The following is a 22,093-nucleotide window of genomic DNA, read 5'->3' on the forward strand; positions in this document are numbered from 1 at the left end:
AAAGCCAGTTGACAAAATCATTCATTAAATAAGTACACTTTGTTCACTCAAAATGGCACCGAGAACTGCAGTTTAAGCAAGCATTTACAAAGCTAATTTGACAAATTATGTAAACGCAGAGCTGCAGAATCGTATTTACATACAATTGCACATTAACTCTGGCTATATTCATTTGGCTAATAATTAGTGTTGGGGATAATGTAGTGTGATTCCTAGTTGTAGTGGTAGTAGCATTAATGACATGGGTATTTGTGGTGGAGGTAGTAGTAGTGGCGGTAGTACTGGTGGGGTTGTTATTGGCATTGGTGATGGTCTTTGGTGTATTAATGGGCTTGTTTTTTATTGGTTGTGGTATTTTATTTGCGGGCTGTCTGTCATGTAATTGTAATCGACGGTGTGAAAACAGTTGTCATGATAGTAATGGTAGTATTGATTGAAAAGTAGGATATATGTGGTAGTTTTAGTGGCAGTATTGGTGGTGGTATTGTTGGAGTTGTGATATGGTGGCATAGTAATGATTGTGGTTTGGTATTAATATTGGTGGTGGTGCATTGGCAGTGGCGCCTGCCAGAGTAAAAAAAAGATTGCTTTCTTTATTTCATGCTTGCTTGGATAAAAAGGTGCATGTGACAAGATGCGTAATGTTGAAGTGCACTGTAAAATAGACCATTATCCATTCCATTGCAGGTGCACCTCAGGAGTTGAAAGGATAGATCAACCAGCCAGTAGCATGGCTGTGAGAGAAATAGGTTTCTGAGCTGATCCTTGAAGTGGACCTCAATACCTCAAGTCAATGTCCGAACCATTCTGATACAAATAAGCCAGTGGTTCCAGGTGGCTGACCCAAAGACAACAAATTTCAAGCAATAGAGTTTGCAGACAGCTGCACGATCGGCCCAGACCAAAATCAAAAGCATATCATCAGGGCTTTATTAAAATGTGACTTTGATGGGGATGATTTCCTTGCAAGCATTTCTGACAGTAAAAATATATACTGTTATGTTTTACATAGGCAAATCGATTCTCTGTTATATGAATTCTGAGGGACACTTAAACCTGAAGAATCTCTTCCATGCACCAGGCTGAATCTGGAAAATTGAAATAGCTGTCCTACGCTGATAAATTGCACCTGAACTCTGACTTTGAATCAGGGCCCACAAGTGACAACACAGAGCCTTTTGATGTATATCTGAAGTTGCTGTCCTGAATGTTTCCTTTACAATTCTAATTGTTGTTTGCAGTGTTTTTGGAAGTATATCACCCCTGAAGATTTAGGGTGGAAACCCTGCAGATTTTGCCATAAACAAATTTCACGTTTGGACTCCGCTACTCCAGGCAAAGTGAGAAGTGTGGCCTCTTGCAGGCTGAAGCCATCCAGGAGACAAAGCTATGGTGCTGGCCTGTGATCAGCAGCGGGCCAGTCGTCGCTCCAGATCTCAGCTAGTTTCTTTGACCACCAAATCTTCAAACCTGGCCATCTCCAAGGACAAAGTCTTCAGAAAGAGAAACCAATACTACAGGAAAGACTTCAGCTTGGTGTCACACTTGCTTAAGGGGAGGCTTTCAAGTCAGTGAATTGTTACCAGACTCTGGCCTCATGATCGTCCTCAGTAATATTTTGGCATAGTTCCATCTGCTGCCTGGAACCCCAATTCCAAAGTTTCCAGACGCCGGCCCTGCAAAGACTATCTTTGTCACAAGCTATGATTGTCCTTTTCTGTTCCACCCGACCCCCCTCTGGTAGCACTGCAGCCACCAAGAAGCTGTCTTGGCCTCTTTCTAGTTGCTGCTGCTGCATTACATATAACAGTCAACCCATTTTAGCCTGATGCCATTCTGGTGCTGGCCAAACCTCTTCCTCTATTAAAGTACTGGTTGTAATATCCAGTTGCCAGTATATTCATGAGGTCTATTACAGAAATCACTTATTGGTACCAGCCTCTGCTTCTGTGGTATAGTGTGAGGTTGTTTGCTTCCATTGTAAGGCTCGTGGGAACACAGAGATTTTGACAGCTCTTCCCTCACTGAAGAAACTTGGGTCAGGCTTGGTATGCTTCTACTATGAAGCAGGATGAACTTTCTGTTGAGCACAGGGTTGTGGTAGTTATCCCATATAAGATTAGTCAGGGATCCTTCTCTTCTTACTGGCTTTAGGAAGACTGTGGTCCTTGTCCCATTCTGGCTCCTTACATCCTTAAGGTTTTTCTTTGCAAGAAGAACATACAGATGCTCTGCCTTCTACAGGTTCCTTTGGCTCTGGGACTGGAAGCCTGGATGGGTTCTCTAGACTTGCAAAGTACAAACACATTTTCATATACTGCTCTTGCATGCACACAGAGGAGATGCCTTTTTGTGGACTTCATCTACTATCAACTTACGGTCGTCCCTTTGAGTGTTAATAAAAGTGATATTGGTGGTTTCAGCTTTTCTGGTCAGGTCGAGGATCTTTGTACTCATGTACCATTACTACTGAATATTGAAGGCTCATTCCCTGCAGCCTGTTAAGTCAACACTCCTTAGTCTACACCTCTAGGCCTCCCAGCACCACCTCTTCATGATGGACCTGGAAACTGTCATGACCTTCCTGCCTCCCCAGTGGGTTCAGGATTTTTCGAGCTGTGATCCAGATGTTTCAGAAGGGATCTCTGTGTATTTTTCTGCTCCCATAGTTCTGCACCTTATGGCCCTGCCTGCTTCATTCATCTTACTGGTTCCTGCACTCTAGTGGTACCTCCATTTTCAGGGAGCCAAGAACTGGCAAGTCCTGATTAACATTCTAATTTCACTGGAAGTGGCCTAAAACCTCCAATGGTAGCTGGCGAAGGACCACCATACAAGCAGGAGGCCTTCCTGCCCACCATCTAGAGTGGTGATCAATGCCACCTCCTATGGTTGATGTGATCATCTCAATACATTGGAGATTAGATGCAAGTCATCTTTCACTGAGCTGAAATCTTATCATTCTGCTTGAGCTTTGGGCTGTCTGCCTGGCCCTCCAGATGTTCTTGCCTGCCATTTGCAGTCTGCCTGTTCAGGTTCTAACAGGCTACACGATTGTAATGTGTTATGCCAACAAACCGGGTTGAATGGGCTTGCTTTTGCGTCTGAAAGTGCTGAGACTTTGGCCTAGGATTGAGGCTCACAGTGTCTGGTTGGCTCCTTAAATGAGCAAGCTGACTATATCAGTTGGCATCTCATTCACAACGTCACCCAGAGGTGATTCACTCCATCTTCGCTATCTTGGGCCCCCATCAAGTCAACCTCTTTGCCATGCACGAAAAAGCCTAGTGTCCACAATGAATGCTTTCTTTTTTTGTTTGTTTTTGAAGCAGTGGCCCATTTGTTTTTCCGTTCCTCTTTTGTAATGCCTCAACTGAACTTAAATTTGGTGTTTACATTCCTCATATGTCCTTTGAGCCCACGCAAAGTGGTTTTGCAGCTTCTTATTCTGAAGATTGTGCTTTTGATTGCCATTGGCTTGGCACATTAGCTGCAGGCCTTTTCTGACAGAGACTTCATCCGCCGCAGATGTCTCACTTTCTTTTTTTTTTTTTTTTTTTAAAGTATTCCCCAGGTGTCATCCTGGATATGGAAACATTTCCATAGTATCTCTGCGTGGCAGAAGGTGGCACCATGTGGCTCTACACTATTGCTGTTCTGCTCTGCAAATGATGTGCTGGGCCTATATAGGCACCAATCCCGCACGCCGTAGTCGGTTCCTTTCTTTTCACGCCACCAGGTTCAGATCCTGAGCTCCTCTTGTCTCTCAGATTTTTCTTTGAAAAATTATCCACTTTTAAGGGACGTCACCCACTGAGACGACAGGTTTTTAAACCCTGTAAGGACTGTTGCAAGCAGATGTCTGTGACAGATTCCCACTAGGTTTGCCTGTACTGTCAGGGATTGGGCCACGACTCCAAGATGTGCGGAGACAGCATGTTGAGGAACCTGAAGGCCATTGGGGAACACAAGGTGAAACTTATTCACCATGCATAAGAAAATACAGCATCTGGACCACTTCAAGTCCAAGACTCGGTCCCCTTCCCATTCTCTGAGTTGACGGAGCCACTCTAGAAACTGGTCTTCGTCACACTTCAAGTCCTCCGGTAAGTAACAAAAACACAAGGAGTCTAAGTATAGATCCACTCCTTCATACCATTCCCACTCCTCTGATGAAGCACATGTGTGGCACCAACTCTTACTCCCTCTCTCGAAGTTGGCCAGCTTTAGAGCTGAATATGCAGCTTGTTCCAGCACAACACAAGTTTCCTGGGCTTTCAGCCATGCCGCTCCAGATTCTACCCATTTGTGCTGCAGCTCTTCCAATCTGTGCCAACTCCCTCTGGCATGCCTTTGGACCTCACAGAGCCAAGAGACCTTCCACCTGGGCTACCACCAGCAGGTTAGCCCTTGGTGCCAGATCGACCCCTGAGCCACTTTTGCTTACAGCTGCAGTTCCAACATTGCCTCCTAGCCCCCAAAACCATGCCAGGCCCAGGTTCGTTGATGCCGACCTCACCACCTGAGGAGTTGGCCCCAAATGTGCTCTCTGATGCTTAGTCATCACTGCTTCTACTTAGTTCAGCATCACACCTAATCTGAACAAGACACCCATTTTCTGCTCTTACATTACCTCAAGGTAGGCAGTGTTATTTGCATTGCCTTTTTGGGACCAATTCCAGTAACAAACAGCTACGATCAGGGTGATATGTTTGCTCAGCCCTATGCAGAAGATATTTGGTATAAGGACTTGCAAGAGAGAGGCTAGTGGGCTATATACCTCCCCAGAGACAATCAAAGCACAGGAGGCGCAATTTTCTGTGTATGGGCCACAGGGGATGTAAGAGACAGCCCTTACATCCCCTGTGGCCCATACACAGAAGATTTTGCCTCCTGTGCTTTGGTTATGTGTAGGACGGCTGAAGTCTGAGACCTCCAGCTCCCCAGCATGGAGTTAAAAACAAACATATTGACTGAGGTCCTCCAACCAGGCTGGCTAGCTTGCTTCTGAGCCCAATTCACTTTCAATGAGGCCCTGACAAGGTAACCTGTGTAGGAAAGTGCCCCTTTTTGGCTTGGTTACCCTCCACATTCTCCCTGTTATTGATGCTGACTTGACTGTGTGTGTGCTGGGATCCTGCTAACCAGGCCCCATCACCAGTGTTCTTCTCCAAAAAGTGTACCATTGTTCCCACTGTTGCCACACCCCTGGTACACAGTTAAGTCCCTCGGCCTGTGGCCAGGGAATGTCCCCAAGGCTGCAGCATGTATTATGCCACCCTGTGGGACCCCAAACCAAGCCCATGCACACTGCCATTGCAGCTTGTGTATGCAGGTGGGGAGAAAAAGACAAAGTCAACATGGCACCCTTATCAGGGTGCCGTGCCCACAAATCACTGCCTGTGGCATAGGTGAGTCACACCTCTAGCAGGCCTTACAGCCCTAAAACCGGGTGCACTATACCACAGGTGATGGCATTGCTGCATGAGCAATATGCCCCTACAGTGTCTAAGTCTACTCTTAGACATTGTAAGTGCAGTGTGGCCATATAAAGTAGATGGCCCCTACAAACTCCACAGCTCCTTGATGCCCCCACTGAAGTCTGGGAAGTATGGTATCAGACCTCTCGGCACAATAAACCCACACTGATGCCAGTATTGGAGTTATTGAAAAATGCACCCAGAGGGCATCTTAGAGATACCCCCTGTCTTCTAGCCAAACTTCTAGTGCAGGACAGACCGGTCTGTGCCAGCCTTCCACTTTCAGATGAGTTTCTGACCACATGGGGTGAGAGCCTTTGTGCTCTCGGTGGCCAGAAACAAAGCCTGCACTTGGTGGAGATGCTTCACACCCTCCCCCTTCAGGAACTGTAGCACCTGACGGTGACCCTCAAAGGCTCAGGCCTCTTGTTACAGAGACCCAGGGCACTCCAGCCAGTGGAGATGCGCACCCCTGGCCAAAGCCCCAATTTTGGCAGCAAGTCCGGTGGAAAAATTATGGAAAACAAGGAGTAGTGGCCACTTCAGCTTGGACCACCCCTAAGCTGTCCAGACCTGAAGCGACCGCCTCCTTGCAAAATCTTCCATCTTGGTTTGGAGGACAGGGACCAATCGGATTAGGTCTATGTCCCCCTCCCCAAAGGAAGTGGACACCGGAAGGGTGTAGTCGCCCTCAGGGACAGTAGCCATTGGCTCCTGCGCCCTGACCTCTGCAACACCCCTAAAACCAGGATTTAAGAGCTGCCCTGAACCTATCTCGTCGGATTTGTGGCGACCTCAAGAAGGCAACAAAAAGAAAGGAGGACTGCTATGCTGACCCCCAGCAGAGAAGACTGAAGACGCCATTAGTATTATCTACTTTAGCCTCTGTTAAACCTCTGGGGAACCCCTGGACTCTGCACACTATATTTCATTTTGAAATAGTATATACAGAGCCAGCTACCTACACAATCAAAACTAGCCCAAGACATTTGGCACTAGGCAGTACAGCAACAAATAATTCTCCATACAATTCACCTTCCAGGCGAACTCAACACAGAAGCAGACAAACTAAGCAGAAAGGAGAACAGTTCACGCAAGTGGATAATAAAGCAAGAAGTCATCCAAAAGATCTTCAACACTTGGAGCACCACGAGCATAGACTTGTTCGCCACAGTAACAAATGCACAATGCCAACACTGCGCATCCAGGTTTCCATGCCCCCAGTCAAAGAGAATGTCCTTTCAATAAATTGCTCAGGGAAATTTGGATATGCTTTTCCTCCAATTCCCCTAATCCACAAGATGATGAAGGCCAGACACTCAGAGCAAAATCATCCCCCTAGCCCCATAATGGGCAAGACAGACCTGGTACTCAGATCTGTTGGAGATGTCCAAGGCACAGATGGTCACACTGCAACCAGTGAAGGATCTACTGACAATCCGACACAGAGAAGTATATTACCCAGAGCCAGCCACACTCAACTTGGCTCCCGAATTCGGCCACCTACACCTCCCTCAGAGGACAATGGAAATCCTGAGGGAAGCAAGGAAACCACTCACACGGAAATGCTACACACTTAAATGGAAAAGATTACATCCATTTATTCGCATACAATAATAATATGGACTTGAGGACACACCAGGACACAGTACTAATATACCTCACCCACCTGCTAGGGTATATCTGTCAGCAATAATGGCATACACTAGGGGCACATCTGGATCAGGCCTCTTTACTACCACAGTACTAAAGAGATTCCTAGAGGGATTAAAGAGTGGCACCAACAAGATCAGCACCAACACCTTTGTGGAACCTGAATACTGGGTTAACACAGCTGATGACAGAACCATTTGAACCCATGCACAAATTGGATCTAAAGTCACTCAGCCTAAAGACAGCCTTTCTGATAGCAATCACATCGCTATGCAGAGTTAGCGAACAGCAAGCACTAACAAGCCAGGATCCATACTTACAGATACACAAGGACAAGGTGATCCTTAGAAATAACCCTTACTTCCTACCAAATGTACACAGTTCCATGTTAATCAAAGCATATTATTACTGGCTTTCTTCCAGGAGCCAAAACCACAAGCAGAAACTCGAAGGGCTATCATGTACTACATGCAGGATACCAAAGCATTTTGCAAGGGAAACCAGCTTTTTGTGTCATTTGCCAAGCAAACAAGGGCTTGGCAGTATCTAAGGCAACTATTGTCAGGTGGAATGTTGCCACCCCTCAAACTTGCTCCGCAAAAGCTGGATAACTTCTAGCTGCGCAACCTAGAGTGCACCCAAACAGGAAGAAAGTCGCCACTATGGCGAACTTACCCATCGAGGAAAGCAGTGCATCGCCACACATTTTTGCAAAACACTATTGTGTGGACATTCAAATGAACAAGGAAGCACAAATAGGACAGAAGGTACTGCAATACCTATTTGCCAACTTATCCACATTTTCACCACACCCAGCCCAAAAAAGGGAATACTGCCATATAATCTAATACACAGCATGTGAATCCAGAAAAGTAGTTTTGCAGCTTGCTGTGTTTTCTGGATTCACATGTGACCCACCCACCTCCCCATAAAAGGGACAAGAAACAAACATGTGAAAAGAAAAGAAAAAGGAGGAAAGAAGGAAGGAAATAAAATCTATAGATGGAGACCACACACAGGAACTTCCAGGGCACTGTCTGACGTCACATAGAGGATGGACTTAGCACCAAGTGGGGGGGGGGGATACTTTAAACTGCAAAACGACGTCTACGGTAAGAAATAATTTGTTTCCTTATTCAGAACCCCACTCGGGAGAGCTTGGTGGTCCAAGCCTTCACTTTCAGGCTTAAACCCTGAAGCGTTCACTACCACCCCACCAGATAGGGAATCCAAAAGGCTGCACACCTTCGTTAAGAGGATTTTATCTTCTGCCAGTTTAGCACTGCAATTGGTGAACACCGCTGACTTTCGATACCAACACACACTGTGGGATTCAGTTGCCCAGGTGCTTCCATGATCTTGGATTTCATCGTCCGTGGCACTGAGAAACCTCACCTTACTGAGCACCGCTGGCTTCTCAGGGGATGTCTGAGCTTTGTCCATGGACAAAGAGCTTTGTCCATGCTTTTGAGAAGTTCTTTAAGGATAACATAGCTAAAACCAGATCCTAGGGCCTAGCCATTGCCCTCGACATCTCAATCCGCCTTTCGCCCCTTCTGTGCCTAGAGTAGGAGGCTACCAATTGTGGCTTTTCCCACCCAGCCACCAAGGCCAATTGTGTTCTCAGCCTTTTAATAACTGTGGACGCAGTTCAGATCACATTGACCACCAGCCAGAGGTCAGGTCAGTCTACCACCCAACGGCAGCTGCAGCCACCAAACCCTTTGTTTCCCCTCATACCATCAAGGGCACCAACTGGGGGCAGGATTCACCATTGTGTGCCTCACTGAAGTGCATAACATCAAACAAATGGGTTTTGCAGATAGTCCAGAAGGGCTACTCCATCCCCTTTCTTGCCCCCCTCCCCCCCCCCCCCCCACCCCCCCTTGCAACCTCCCCACCCCTCTACCCAGGCTACCCACCTACAATACATTACAGCGGACCATCTCTCCTTGTTCCATCAGGAAGTGTTGGCTATTTTGGCCAAAGAAGCCATCAAGAGGGTGCCGGCATCAGAAGTAGGTCGTGGTTACTATTCCCACTATTTTCTGGTGCCCAAAAAGAAAGGTGGGCTTCATCCTATCCTATCCTAGACTTGCGCCTTTTCAACTTCCTGAAAGAGGAGTACTTCAAAATGCTCACCTAAGCCTAGGTCCTCTCTGCCCTGGGCCATGTAGACTGAATGATGGCATTGGACTTGCACAATGCATATTTCCACATTTCCGTCTTACCAGCACACCTGGGGTTCATGGTGGTCCAAGAGCATTTTCACTTTTGGCTCCACCATTGTCCCTCGGGTTTTCATAAAAGTGATGGCTGTGGTTGCAGAATATCTGTAGAGGTCAGGGGGTCAGTCCCTCCTCTCCTCCACCCCCACCTAGACGATTGGTTGTTAGTCAGTCTCCCCAGCCAGCCATCTCCCACCTCCAGACTATGGCGGATTTCCTGCACTATCACCATGCCAAAGTCACACCTGAATCTCTCTCAGAAGATCCCTTTCATCGAGGCCGTCCTAGAGAGTGCATTTTGGGCCTATCCTCACGAATGGAGAGTCGAGGATATTCAGGCTATGATTCCACTTTTCAGCTGCTAACTTGAATCGCAGTGAGATTGACTGAGGCTGTTGGGCTTCATGGTCTCCTTCATCCTTCTTGTGACACATACCTGTTGGCATATGAGGGCTCAGTATTGGGACCTGAAGTTCCATTGGGCACATCAGCAGGGTAATCTCTCTAACCTGGTACAGATTTTAGAGGGAACTGTAAAATATCTGCAGTGGTGGCTAACGAACCACAGTTGAATCCGCAGCAAATCCCTTTCTCTTCCCCCAACCAGAGCTGACTGAAGGGGCAGATTTCACACCTGGGCTGGGATGGCCATCTGGGAAAGATGGAGATCAGAGGACTGGTCTCTAAGAGAGTCTCCGCTCCACATCAACCTGCTGGAGCTCCAGGCAATCTGGTTGACATTACAAGCCTTTTTTTTTCCTTCAATCTAGGGAAGGCTAGTTCACTTGTTCCCAGACAACACCACTGCCATGTGGTATTGCAACAAGCTGAGCAGGCTAAGGTTGTCAGGAGGTCATGTGTCCCTTGATGTGCCTGAAACGTCAGGGCATTTCCCTTTATGGTTCGACACCTGGCGGGCTCTCGCAGGGCAGACAAACTCAGTTGTTGATGCGTATTGAATCATGAATGGCGCCTCCATCCGGAGGTGGTGTAAGGTCTCTTTGTAGAGTGTTGAGCCTTGGTTGGATCTGTTCGCCATCACTGAGAAGGCTCAATGTCAGCAGTTTTGCATTCTTGAGTTTCGAAGATGGCTCTTGCTCGGAGATGGTTTTCGTGTTGTGTGGAGCTCTGGTCTTTCCGCCAGCACCACTCCTTCACAGAGTTCTCCAGAAAATCAATAACAGGGCCCCAGCCATTCTTGTGGCTCCGGTTTGGGCACCAAGAGTTTGGTTTTCTGAGCATGGGCATAGTTTCTGCAATCATGCTGCCTGTTTAGGAAGGAACCTGTGATGTAGCAACAGGAGATGGTTTCCTCCTGAACCTGCACACACTCTGCCTTCCTGTGGGAAGATTGAGTGGCAACAGTTGGCAGCCTTCGACCTTTCCTTTAAAATCTGTGGTGTTATTTTGGCAGCCATGTATCCATCCGCCACAATGTTATATGCCTGACCTTGGGGCAAATTTGTGGTGTGGTGTACATCCAGAAATATTGAACCCCCTTTCTGCACCCTTATCCCACATTCACCTATTTGTTCGGGCTCTGCTTTGGGCACAGTTATGTTGTCTGTGTGCCCTTTTGGCATTCCTGCAGTTATTGGACCAACCTCTGTTTAGGTCACCCATTGTGACTAAGTTCCCAAGAGGATTACATAATTTGTCTCCCCCACCCCCGTCTCCCCCCCTCCCTCAGCGGACTATTTATGAGGTACTAGGTGGCTCTTAATCTGGTCGTTACCATCCTCATGTGCACACCCTTTGTGCCTTTAAACAATTGCCCACTAAGCCTGCTGATTATCAAAATGGCCTTTTTAGTAGCCGTAACATCAGCCAGGAGGGTTGGCAAACTGCAGGCCTTCTCTGTACATCCCCCTTTCACTACGTTTTAGCCAGACAAGCTGATTCTGAGGGCACGTGTCTCCTTCCTTCCAAAGGTTTACAGCATTTCATGTAGGCAAAACATCACCCTGCCTACCTTTTTACCTCTGCCTCATGCTTCTAAAGAAGAAGGGCTCAACTGTCTGGACCCAAAAAGAGCGTTGTCGTTCTACCTTGATTGCTCAAGAGAGTTCTGGGTGGAAAACTCTTTGTAGGGTATGTTAGGGCTAAGAAACAAAAGGCACTGCAGATCAGACCATCTGATGATGGATTGTACTCTGGTTAAACATCCGCCACACATTGACAAAAAAGCAACCTTCTGAGGACTTTCTCTACCAGAGCCAAAGCTGCGACCACTGCACTAGCTCGTGGGTTCCCTGTCCTGGGCATCTGTCGGGAAGCAATGTGGATATCATTACACATGTTCAAGATGCATTACTGTGTAGCTGGTTAGGTCCATCATGATGGGTACTTTGTTCCTGCAGGACCTTCTTAACTCATTGTGCAGACCCACCTCCAGGGAGGTATTGCTGGGGTATCTAATATAAGATGAGGAATCTGCTGCTAGAGGTCCCTTTTTTGACTAACAAGTTACTTACCGTTGGTATTGCCTTTTCTGGTAGAGACTCTATCTAGCCGCAGATTCCTTACTGCCCCTACTGCCCCTCCCTCCCTTCCAGCTCTACGCACTGATTAATTAGCATCACCCTTCTCAAGGCTCTACCAATCCACACCAATATGTCCGCATTCGTGGCTCCACGCTTTTGGCATGGAACGCCGCCAAAAAAACACTGACGTTAGCCTGTTGAGATGTCTTCCATTTAGGCACCGTGTACATCGTTTCAGGCACGGCTGACACAAATCTAAACACCTCCTACCAGTGCGTAGGGGTACTGCACAAAAATATTGGGATCCAGTTTGAAGCCTGAGGAATATTGTTAGGTAAGGAATCTACAGCTAGATAGAATCTCTACCAGATTAGGCATTATCAAAGGTAAGTAACTTGTTCTTCAGTTTCCCTAATTCAGTCTGGGTTTTAGAGGTGATTCAGGAGCTGAGTTATCTGCAGATAAAGTGTCCACTAGAAAGGTTGTTACAGAAGGTAAGTATATTTCTTCTTCAAGAATAAAATATGACATAGAGCTAGAAATGCAGTTAAATAACATTTCATCTTTGCTCTAACCATGGTGCATATATATTGGTTGCACTTATAATGCACTTGTAATGTTTGGTCAAATAAATGACTGTGATGAAGGATGAGATGTTCTAATGATGGCACTGATTTCTGATTTACTTTGTTTGTCCTATAACTGAGCTTTCTCTGTTTTCAGGAATATTCAACAGCCATAGACTTGTGGTCAGTGGGCTGTATCTTTGGTGAACTGCTGACGCAGAAGCCACTGTTCCCTGGGAAGTCAGAAATTGACCAAATTAATAAAATCTTCAAGGTAAAATAATCCTCTAGCTTAGACCAAGAAAACTACAGCAAAGGCACAGGACATTTTCTGCATTCTTCACCCATGTTTTCTTGTTTGTGAAAAACCTGCAACTGTTCTTTTGTAACAGACTTTGCCTTCCAAATGAGTATTGAGGATTTCGTCTTGTCCTTTTGTAGACCAACACTGGACATACTAGAATATAATCCATATACCTGCACTTGCTTGTGTTTTGTGTTGTGTACAAGTAGGAATGTGACTACTAATTGTGGCTTATGTAACTACATGAGAATTTGTATTGCATAAGGTTGAAGGACTATGGATTTTATACGGCAGTGGGATGTGCTCAAGTTTTTATAACTTTGTTTAAAAGATAGGCTGAAAAGTCCAGCTTTCTGGTTGTTACTTGCCTATGTCTTCTGCCTCACCTTTCCCTCAGGTTGAAGAATGTGAGCTTATACTCAGCCAAGCTCGATTTAAACTCCTAAATATGCTTTTTATTACATTGTTTTGTGAAATGTTATTCTATTGGTTTGATATATTTTCTCTGCTGTCTTGTTGTCCTAACTAATTTGTTGCTGATATTCAACTACACCTACCCAAAGTAGCTAGAGGAGGAATGTCTTTATGTATTTTCCTTTCTCCCCATGCTTATCTTAGGAAGTTCACATTGTGTTATGTATAATGCAGTTCTTATCTACACTAGGAAGTACTCTAGGTATGTAAGGAATTACGAAGAACCTATCTAACCAATAGTATGAAGAATGATATTTCAGACTTGGACTGGCTTTCCCAGAGAAGCCGCAGGGCATTAGATAGCTACTCTTTGGGTCTGCAAGTACAAAGTTAATTTCAGCTTCTCATCACAACCCTATGAACTTCACATCACTGTTTGACTTCTAGCATTAAAACTGGCAGAATTTTCACAAAAAAAAGCCTCGCATATTTTTCATTTGAGTAATGCATGTCCACACTCACATCAGGGTTATCAATAGTGTATTGCACTTTCAAAGCGTTAGCGGACTCATGCACTGAATTGCCTGGCATGCAGCACAGGCCTGAATAAAGCCAGCAATGTATCCGTCCTACAGCAATCTCCCCCTCTTCCCCCACTGTACACCACCCACTGTGCACCCTCTGGCTCTCCTGTTTACCAAGTGTGCATTTTAACCCACCCTCCCCCTTGTTTTCTCCCATCACCGCTGTAGGAAGTTGGCTCTGTATGTGCTATTTCAAAGTAAGGAATAGCATGCACAGAGTCCAAGGGTTCCCCTTAGAGGTAAAATAGTGGTAAAAAGAGATAATACTAATGCTCTATTTTGTGGTAGTGTGGTCGAGCAGTAGGCTTATCCAAGGAGTAGTGTTAAGCATTTGTTGTACATACACATAGACAATAAATGAGGTACACACACTCAGAGACAAATCCAGCCAATAGGTTTTTATATAGAAAAATATCTTTTCTCAGTTTATTTTAAGAACCACAGGTTCAAATTCTACATGTGATATCTCATTCGAAAGGTATTGCAGGTAAGTACTTTAGGAACTTCAAATCATCAAAATTGCATGTATACTTTTCAAGTTATTCACAAATAGCTGTTTTAAAAGTGGACACAGTGCAATTTTCACAGTTCCTAGGGGAGGTAAGTATTTGTTAGGTTAACCAGGTAAGTAAGACACTTACAGGGCTTAGTTCTTGGTCCAAGGTAGCCCACCGTTGGGGGTTCAGAGCAACCCCAAAGTCACCACACCAGTAGCTCAGGGCCGGTCAGGTGCAGAGTTCAAAGTGGTGCCCAAAACACATAGGCTAGAATGGAGAGAAGGGGGTGCCCCGGTTCCGGTCTGCTTGCAGGTAAGTACCCGCGTCTTCGGAGGGCAGACCAGGGGGGTTTTGTAGGGCACCGGGGGGGACACAAGCCCACACAGAAATTTCACCCTCAGCTGCGCGGGGGCGGCCGGGTGCAGTGTAGAAACAAGCGTCGGGTTTGTAATGGAAGTCAATGGGAGATCTAGGGATCTCTTCAGCGCTGCAGGCAGGCAAGGGGGGGGTTCCTCGGGGAAACCTCCACTTGGTCAAGGGAGAGGGACTCCTGGGGGTCACTCCTCCAGTGAAAGTCCGGTTGTAGGAAGTTGGCTCTGTATGTGCTATTTCAAAGTAAGGAATAGCATGCACAGAGTCCAAGGGTTCCCCTTAGAGGTAAAATAGTGGTAAAAATAGATAATACTAATGCTCTATTTTGTGGTAGTGTGGTCGAGCAGTAGGCTTATCCAAGGAGTAGTGTTAAGCATTTGTTGTACATACACATAGACAATAAATGAGGTACACACACTCAGAGACAAATCCAGCCAATAGGTTTTTGTATAGAAAAATATCTTTTCTTAGTTTATTTTAAGAACCACAGGTTCAAATTCTACATGTAATATCTCATTCGAAAGGTATTGCAGGTAAGTACTTTAGGAACTTCAAATCATCAAAATTGCATGTATACTTTTCAAGTTATTCACAAATAGCTGTTTTAAAAGTGGACACTTAGTGCAATTTTCACAGTTCCTAGGGGAGGTAAGTATTTGCTAGGTTAACCAGGTAAGTAAGACACTTACAGGGCTTAGTTCTTGGTCCAAGGTAGCCCACCGTTGGGGGTTCAGAGCAACCCCAAAGTCACCACACCAGCAGCTCAGGGCCGGTCAGGTGCAGAGTTCAAAGTGGTGCCCAAAACACATAGGCTAGAATGGAGAGAAGGGGGTGCCCCGGTTCCGGTCTGCTTGCAGGTAAGTACCCGCGTCTTCGGAGGGCAGACCAGGGGGGTTTTGTAGGGCACCGGGGGGGACACAAGTCCACACAGAAATTTCACCCTCAGCGGCGCGGGGGCGGCCGGGTGCAGTGTAGAAACAAGCGTCAGGTTTGCAATGTTAGTCTATGAGAGATCTCGGGATCTCTTCAGCGCTGCAGGTAGGCAAGGGGGGGAGTCCTCGGGGAAACCTCCACTTGGGCAAGGGAGAGGGACTCCTGGGGGTCACTTCTCCAGTGAAAGTCCGGTCCTTCAGGTCCTGGGGGCTGCGGGTGCAGGGTCTCTCCCAGGCGTCGGGACTTAGGATTCAAAGAGTCGCGGTCAGGGGAAGCCTCGGGATTCCCTCTGCAGGCGGCGCTGTGGGGGCTCAGGTGGGACAGGTTTTTGTACTCACAGTCTTAGAGTAGTCCTGGGGTCCCTCCTGAGGTGTTGGATCGCCACCAGCCGAGTCGGGGTCGCCGGGTGCAGTGTTGCAAGTCTCACGCTTCTTGCGGGGAGCTTGCAGGGTTCTTTCAAGGCTGCTGGAAACAAAGTTGCAGCCTTTCTTGGAGCAGGTCCGCTGTCCTCTGGAGTTTCTTGTCTTTTCGAAGCAGGGGCAGTCCTCAGAGGATGTCGAGGTCGCTGGTCCCTTTGGAAGGCGTCGCTGGAGCAGGATCTTTGGAAGGCAGGAGACAGGCCGGTGAGTTTCTGGAGCCAAGGCAGTTGTCGTCTTCTGGTCTTCCTCTGCAGGGGTTTTCAGCTAGGCAGTCCTTCTTCTTGTAGTTGCAGGAATCTAATTTTCTAGGGTTCAGGGTAGCCCTTAAATACTAAATTTAAGGGCGTGTTTAGGTCTGGGGGGTTAGTAGCCAATGGCTACTAGCCCTGAGGGTGGGTACACCCTCTTTGTGCCCCCTCCCAAGGGGAGGGGGTCACAATCCTAACCCTATTGGGGGAATCCTCCATCTGCAAGATGGAGGATTTCTAAAAGTTAGAGTCACTTCAGCTCAGGACACCTTAGGGGCTGTCCTGACTGGCCAGTGACTCCTCCTTGTTTTTCTCATTATTTTCTCCGGCCTTGCCGCCAAAAGTGGGGCCTGGCCGGAGGGGGCGGGCAACTCCACTAGCTGGAGTGTCCTGCTGGGTTGGCACAAAGGAGGTGAGCCTTTGAGGCTCACCGCCAGGTGTGACAATTCCTGCCTGGGAGAGGTGTTAGCATCTCCACCCAGTGCAGGCTTTGTTACTGGCCTCAGAGTGACAAAGGCACTCTCCCCATGGGGCCAGCAACATGTCTCGGTTTGTGGCAGGCTGCTAAAACTAGTCAGCCTACACAGATAGTCGGTTAAGTTTCAGGGGGCACCTCTAAGGTGCCCTCTGTGGTGTATTTTACAATAAAATGTACACTGGCATCAGTGTGCATTTATTGTGCTGAGAAGTTTGATACCAAACTTCCCAGTTTTCAGTGTAGCCATTATGGTGCTGTGGAGTTCGTGTTTGACAGACTCCCAGACCATATACTCTTATGGCTACCCTGCACTTACAATGTCTAAGGTTTTGTTTAGACACTGTAGGGGTACCATGCTCATGCACTGGTACCCTCACCTATGGTATAGTGCACCCTGCCTTAGGGCTGTAAGGCCTGCTAGAGGGGTGTCTTACCTATACTGCATAGGCAGTGAGAGGCTGGCATGGCACCCTGAGGGGAGTGCCATGTCGACTTACTCATGTTGTTCTCACCAGTACACACAGGCTTGTAAGCAGTGTGTCTGTGCTGAGTGAGGGGTCTCTAGGGTGGCATAATACATGCTACAGCCCTTAGAGACCTTCCCTGGCATCAGGGCCCTTGGTACCAGAGGTACCAGTTACCAGGGACTGATCTGGATGCCAGGGTGTGCCAATTGTGGAAACAATGGTACATTTTAGGTGAAAGAACACTGGTGCTGGGGCCTGGTTAGCAGGGTCCCAGCACACTTCTCAGTCAAGTCAGCATCAGTATCAGGCAAAAAGTGGGGGGTAACTGCAACAGGGAGCCATTTCTTTACACCGGTCCTTCAGGTCCTGGGGGCTGCGGGTGCAGGGTCTCTCCCAGGTGTCGGGACTTAGGATTCAAAGAGTCGCGGTCAGGGGAAGCCTCGGGATTCCCTCTGCAGGCGGCGCTGTGGGGGCTCAGGGGGGACAGGTTTTGGTACTCACAGTATCAGAGTAGTCCTGGGGTCCCTCCTGAGGTGTTGGATCGCCACCAGCCGAGTCGGGGTCGCCGGGTGCAGTGTTGCAAGTCTCACGCTTCTTGCGGGGAGCTTGCAGGGTTCTTTAAAGCTGCTGGAAACAAAGTTGCAGCTTTTCTTGGAGCAGGTCCGCTGTCCTCGGGAGTTTCTTGTCTTTTCGAAGCAGGGGCAGTCCTCAGAGGATGTCGAGGTCGCTGGTCCCTTGGGAAGGCGTCGCTGGGGCAGGATCTTTGGAAGGCAGGAGACAGGCCGGTGAGTTTCTGGAGCCAAGGCAGTTGTCGTCTTCTGGTCTTCCTCTGCAGGGGTTTTCAGCTAGGCAGTCCTTCTTCTTGTAGTTGCAGGAATCTGATTTTCTAGGGTTCAGGGTAGCCCTTAAATACTAAATTTAAGGGCGTGTTTAGGTCTGGGGGGTTAGTAGCCAATGGCTACTAGCCCTGAGGGTGGGTACACCCTCTTTGTGCCTCCTCCCAAGGGGAGGGGGTCACAATCCTAACCCTATTGGGGGAATCCTCCATCTGCAAGATGGAGGATTTCTAAAAGTTAGAGTCACTTCAGCTCAGGACACCTTAGGGGCTGTCCTGACTGGCCAGTGACTCCTCCTTGTTGCTTTCTTTGTTCCCTCCAGCCTTGCCGCCAAAAGTGGGGGCCGTGGCCGGAGGGGGCGGGCAACTCCACTAAGCTGGAGTGCCCTGCTGGGCTGTGACAAAGGGGTGAGCCTTTGAGGCTCACCGCCAGGTGTCACAGCTCCTGCCTGGGGGAGGTGTTAGCATCTCCACCCAGTGCAGGCTTTGTTACTGGCCTCAGAGTGACAAAGGCACTCTCCCCATGGGGCCAGCAACATGTCTCTGGTGTGGCAGGCTGCTGGAACTAGTCAGCCTACACAGACAGTCGGTTAAGTTTCAGGGGGCACCTCTAAGGTGCCCTCTGTGGTGTATTTTACAATAAAATGTACACTGGCATCAGTGTGCATTTATTGTGCTGAGAAGTTTGATACCAAACTTCCCAGTTTTCAGTGTAGCCATTATGGTGCTGTGGAGTTCGTGTTTGACAGACTCCCAGACCATATACTTTTATGGCTACCCTGCACTTACAATGTCTAAGGTTTTGTTTAGACACTGTAGGGGTACCATGCTCATGCACTGGTACCCTCACCTATGGTATAGTGCACCCTGCCTTAGGGCTGTAAGGCCTGCTAGAGGGGTGTCTTACCTATACTGCATAGGCAGTGAGAGGCTGGCATGGCACCCTGAGGGGAGTGCCATGTCGACTTACTCGTTTTGTCCTCCCTAGCACACACAAGCTGGCAAGCAGTGTGTCTGTGCTGAGTGAGAGGTCTCCAGGGTGGCATAAGACATGCTGCAGCCCTTAGAGACCTTCCTTGGCATCAGGGCCCTTGGTACTAGAAGTACCAGTTACAAGGGACTTATCTGGATGCCAGGGTCTGCCAATTGTGGATACAAAAGTACAGGTTAGGGAAAGAACACTGGTGCTGGGGCCTGGTTAGCAGGCCTCAGCACACTTTCAATTGTAAACATAGCATCAGTGTAAGGAAATGCCTCCTTGGCATGGTTGCCCCCTGACTTTTTGCCTTTGCTGATGCTATGTTTACAATTGAAAGTGTGCTGAGGCCTGCTAACCAGGCCCCAGCACCAGTGTTCTTTCCCTAACCTGTACTTTTGTATCCACAATTGGCAGACCCTGGCATCCAGATAAGTCCCTTGTAACTGGTACTTCTAGTACCAAGGGCCCTGATGCCAAGGAAGGTCTCTAAGGGCTGCAGCATGTCTTATGCCACCCTGGAGACCTCTCACTCAGCACAGACACACTGCTTGCCAGCTTGTGTGTGCTAGTGAGAACAAAACGAGTAAGTCGACATGGCACTCCCCTCAGGGTGCCATGCCAGCCTCTCACTGCCTATGCAGTATAGGTAAGACACCCCTCTAGCAGGCCTTACAGCCCTAAGGCAGGGTGCACTATACCATAGGTGAGGGTACCAGTGCATGAGCATGGTACCCCTACAGTGTCTAAACAAAACCTTAGACATTGTAAGTGCAGGGTAGCCATAAGAGTATATGGTCTGGGAGTTTGTCAAACACGAACTCCACAGCACCATAATGGCTACACTGAAAACTGGGAAGTTTGGTATCAAACTTCTCAGCACAATAAATGCACACTGATGCCAGTGTACATTTTATTGTAAAATACACCACAGAGGGCACCTTAGAGGTGCCCCCTGAAACTTAAACCGACTATCTGTGTAGGCTGACTAGTTTTAGCAGCCTGCCACAAACCGAGACATGTTGCTGGCCCCATGGGGAGAGTGCCTTTGTCACTCTGAGGCCAGTAACAAAGCCTGCACTGGGTGGAGATGCTAACACCTCTCCCAGGCAGGAATTGTCACACCTGGCGGTGAGCCTCAAAGGCTCACCTCCTTTGTGCCAACCCAGCAGGACACTCCAGCTAGTGGAGTTGCCCGCCCCCTCCGGCCAGGCCCCACTTTTGGCGGCAAGGCCGGAGAAAATAATGAGAAAAACAAGGAGGAGTCACTGGCCAGTCAGGACAGCCCCTAAGGTGTCCTGAGCTGAAGTGACTCTAACTTTTAGAAATCCTCCATCTTGCAGATGGAGGATTCCCCCAATAGGGTTAGGATTGTGACCCCCTCCCCTTGGGAGGAGGCACAAAGAGGGTGTACCCACCCTCAGGGCTAGTAGCCATTGGCTACTAACCCCCCAGACCTAAACACGCCCTTAAATTTAGTATTTAAGGGCTACCCTGAACCCTAGAAAATTAGATTCCTGCAACTACAAGAAGAAGGACTGCCCAGCTGAAAACCCCTGCAGCGGAAGACCAGAAGACGACAACTGCCTTGGCTCCAGAAACTCACCGGCCTGTCTCCTGCCTTCCAAACATCCTGCTCCAGCGACGCCTTCCAAAGGGACCAGCGACCTCGTCATCCTCTGAGGACTGCCCCTGCTTCGAAAAGACAAGAAACTCCCGAGGACAGCGGACCTGCTCCAAGAAAAGCTGCAACTTTGTTTCCAGCAGCTTTAAAAAGAACCCTGCAAGCTCCCCGCAAGAAGCGTGAGACTTGCAACACCGCACCCGGCGACCCCGACTCGGCTGGTGGCGATCCAACACCTCAGGAGGGACCCCAGGACTACTCTGATACTGTGAGTACCAAAACCTGTCCCCCCTGAGCCCCCACAGCGCCGCCTGCAGAGGGAATCCCGAGGCTTCCCCTGACCGCGACTCTTTGAACCTAAAGTCCCGACGCCTGGGAGAGACCCTGCACCCGCAGCCCCCAGGACCTGAAGGACCGGACTTTCACTGGAGAAGTGACCCCCAGGAGTCCCTCTCCCTTGCCCAAGTGGAGGTTTCCCCGAGGAACCCCCCCCCCTTGCCTGCCTGCAGCGCTGAAGAGATCCCGAGATCTCTCATAGACTAACATTGCGAACCCGACGCTTGTTTCTACACTGCACCCGGCCGCCCCCGCGCCGCTGAGGGTGAAATTTCTGTGTGGACTTGTGTCCCCCCCGGTGCCCTACAAAACCCCCCTGGTCTGCCCTCCGAAGACGCGGGTACTTACCTGCAAGCAGACCGGAACCGGGGCACCCCCTTCTCTCCATTCTAGCCTATGTGTTTTGGGCACCACTTTGAACTCTGCACCTGACCGGCCCTGAGCTGCTGGTGTGGTGACTTTGGGGTTGCTCTGAACCCCCAACGGTGGGCTACCTTGGACCAAGAACTGAACCCTGTAAGTGTCTTACTTACCTGGTAAAACTAACAAAAACTTACCTCCCCCAGGAACTGTGAAAATTGCACTAAGTGTCCACTTTTAAAACAGCTATTTGTCAATAACTTGTAAAGTATACATGCAATTTTTATGATTTGAAGTTCCTAAAGTACTTACCTGCAATACCTTTCGAATGAGATATTACATGTAGAATTTGAACCTGTGGTTCTTAAAATAAACTAAGAAAAGATATTTTTCTATACAAAAACCTATTGGCTGGATTTGTCTCTGAGTGTGTGTACCTCATTTATTGTCTATGTGTATGTACAACAAATGCTTAACACTACTCCTTGGATAAGCCTACTGCTCGACCACACTACCACAAAATAGAGCATTAGTATTATCTCTTTTTGCCACTATCTTACCTCTAAGGGGAACCCTTGGACTCTGTGCATGCTATTCCTTACTTTGAAATAGCACATACAGAGCCAACTTCCTACAATCAGCAAAGGCAAAAAGTCAGGGGGCAACCATGCCAAGGAGGCATTTCCTTACAACCGCTCACAGGAACACTTTATCATAGCTCCCTCGTTTAAACATGTTGCACAGGAGCACGAGCTGCTGTATAACATGGCTTAAAGTAAATAAAAACATAGCACGATGGTGTGGTCAATGCTGGCAGCACAATAGCACTTTGCCTT

The 22,093-nt window shown here is 48.1% G+C and overlaps 1 protein-coding gene across 11 annotated transcripts in view; it reads left to right on the top strand.

The window, feature by feature from the left end:
- The window catches only part of LOC138301017 (cyclin-dependent kinase 11B-like), a 634,168-nt gene that overhangs the window by 544,203 nt on the left and 67,872 nt on the right, over positions 1 to 22,093 (top strand). For all 11 annotated transcript variants that reach the window (XM_069241025.1, XM_069241026.1, XM_069241031.1 and 8 more), the window contains one exon: positions 12,568 to 12,684. In XM_069241025.1, the coding sequence (XP_069097126.1) occupies positions 12,568 to 12,684 (117 nt within the window). The remainder of the gene's footprint in view (positions 1 to 12,567; positions 12,685 to 22,093) is intronic.

This window comes from Pleurodeles waltl, chromosome 6 (assembly GCF_031143425.1).
Source record: "Pleurodeles waltl isolate 20211129_DDA chromosome 6, aPleWal1.hap1.20221129, whole genome shotgun sequence".
Lineage (NCBI taxonomy): Eukaryota > Metazoa > Chordata > Amphibia > Caudata > Salamandridae > Pleurodeles > Pleurodeles waltl.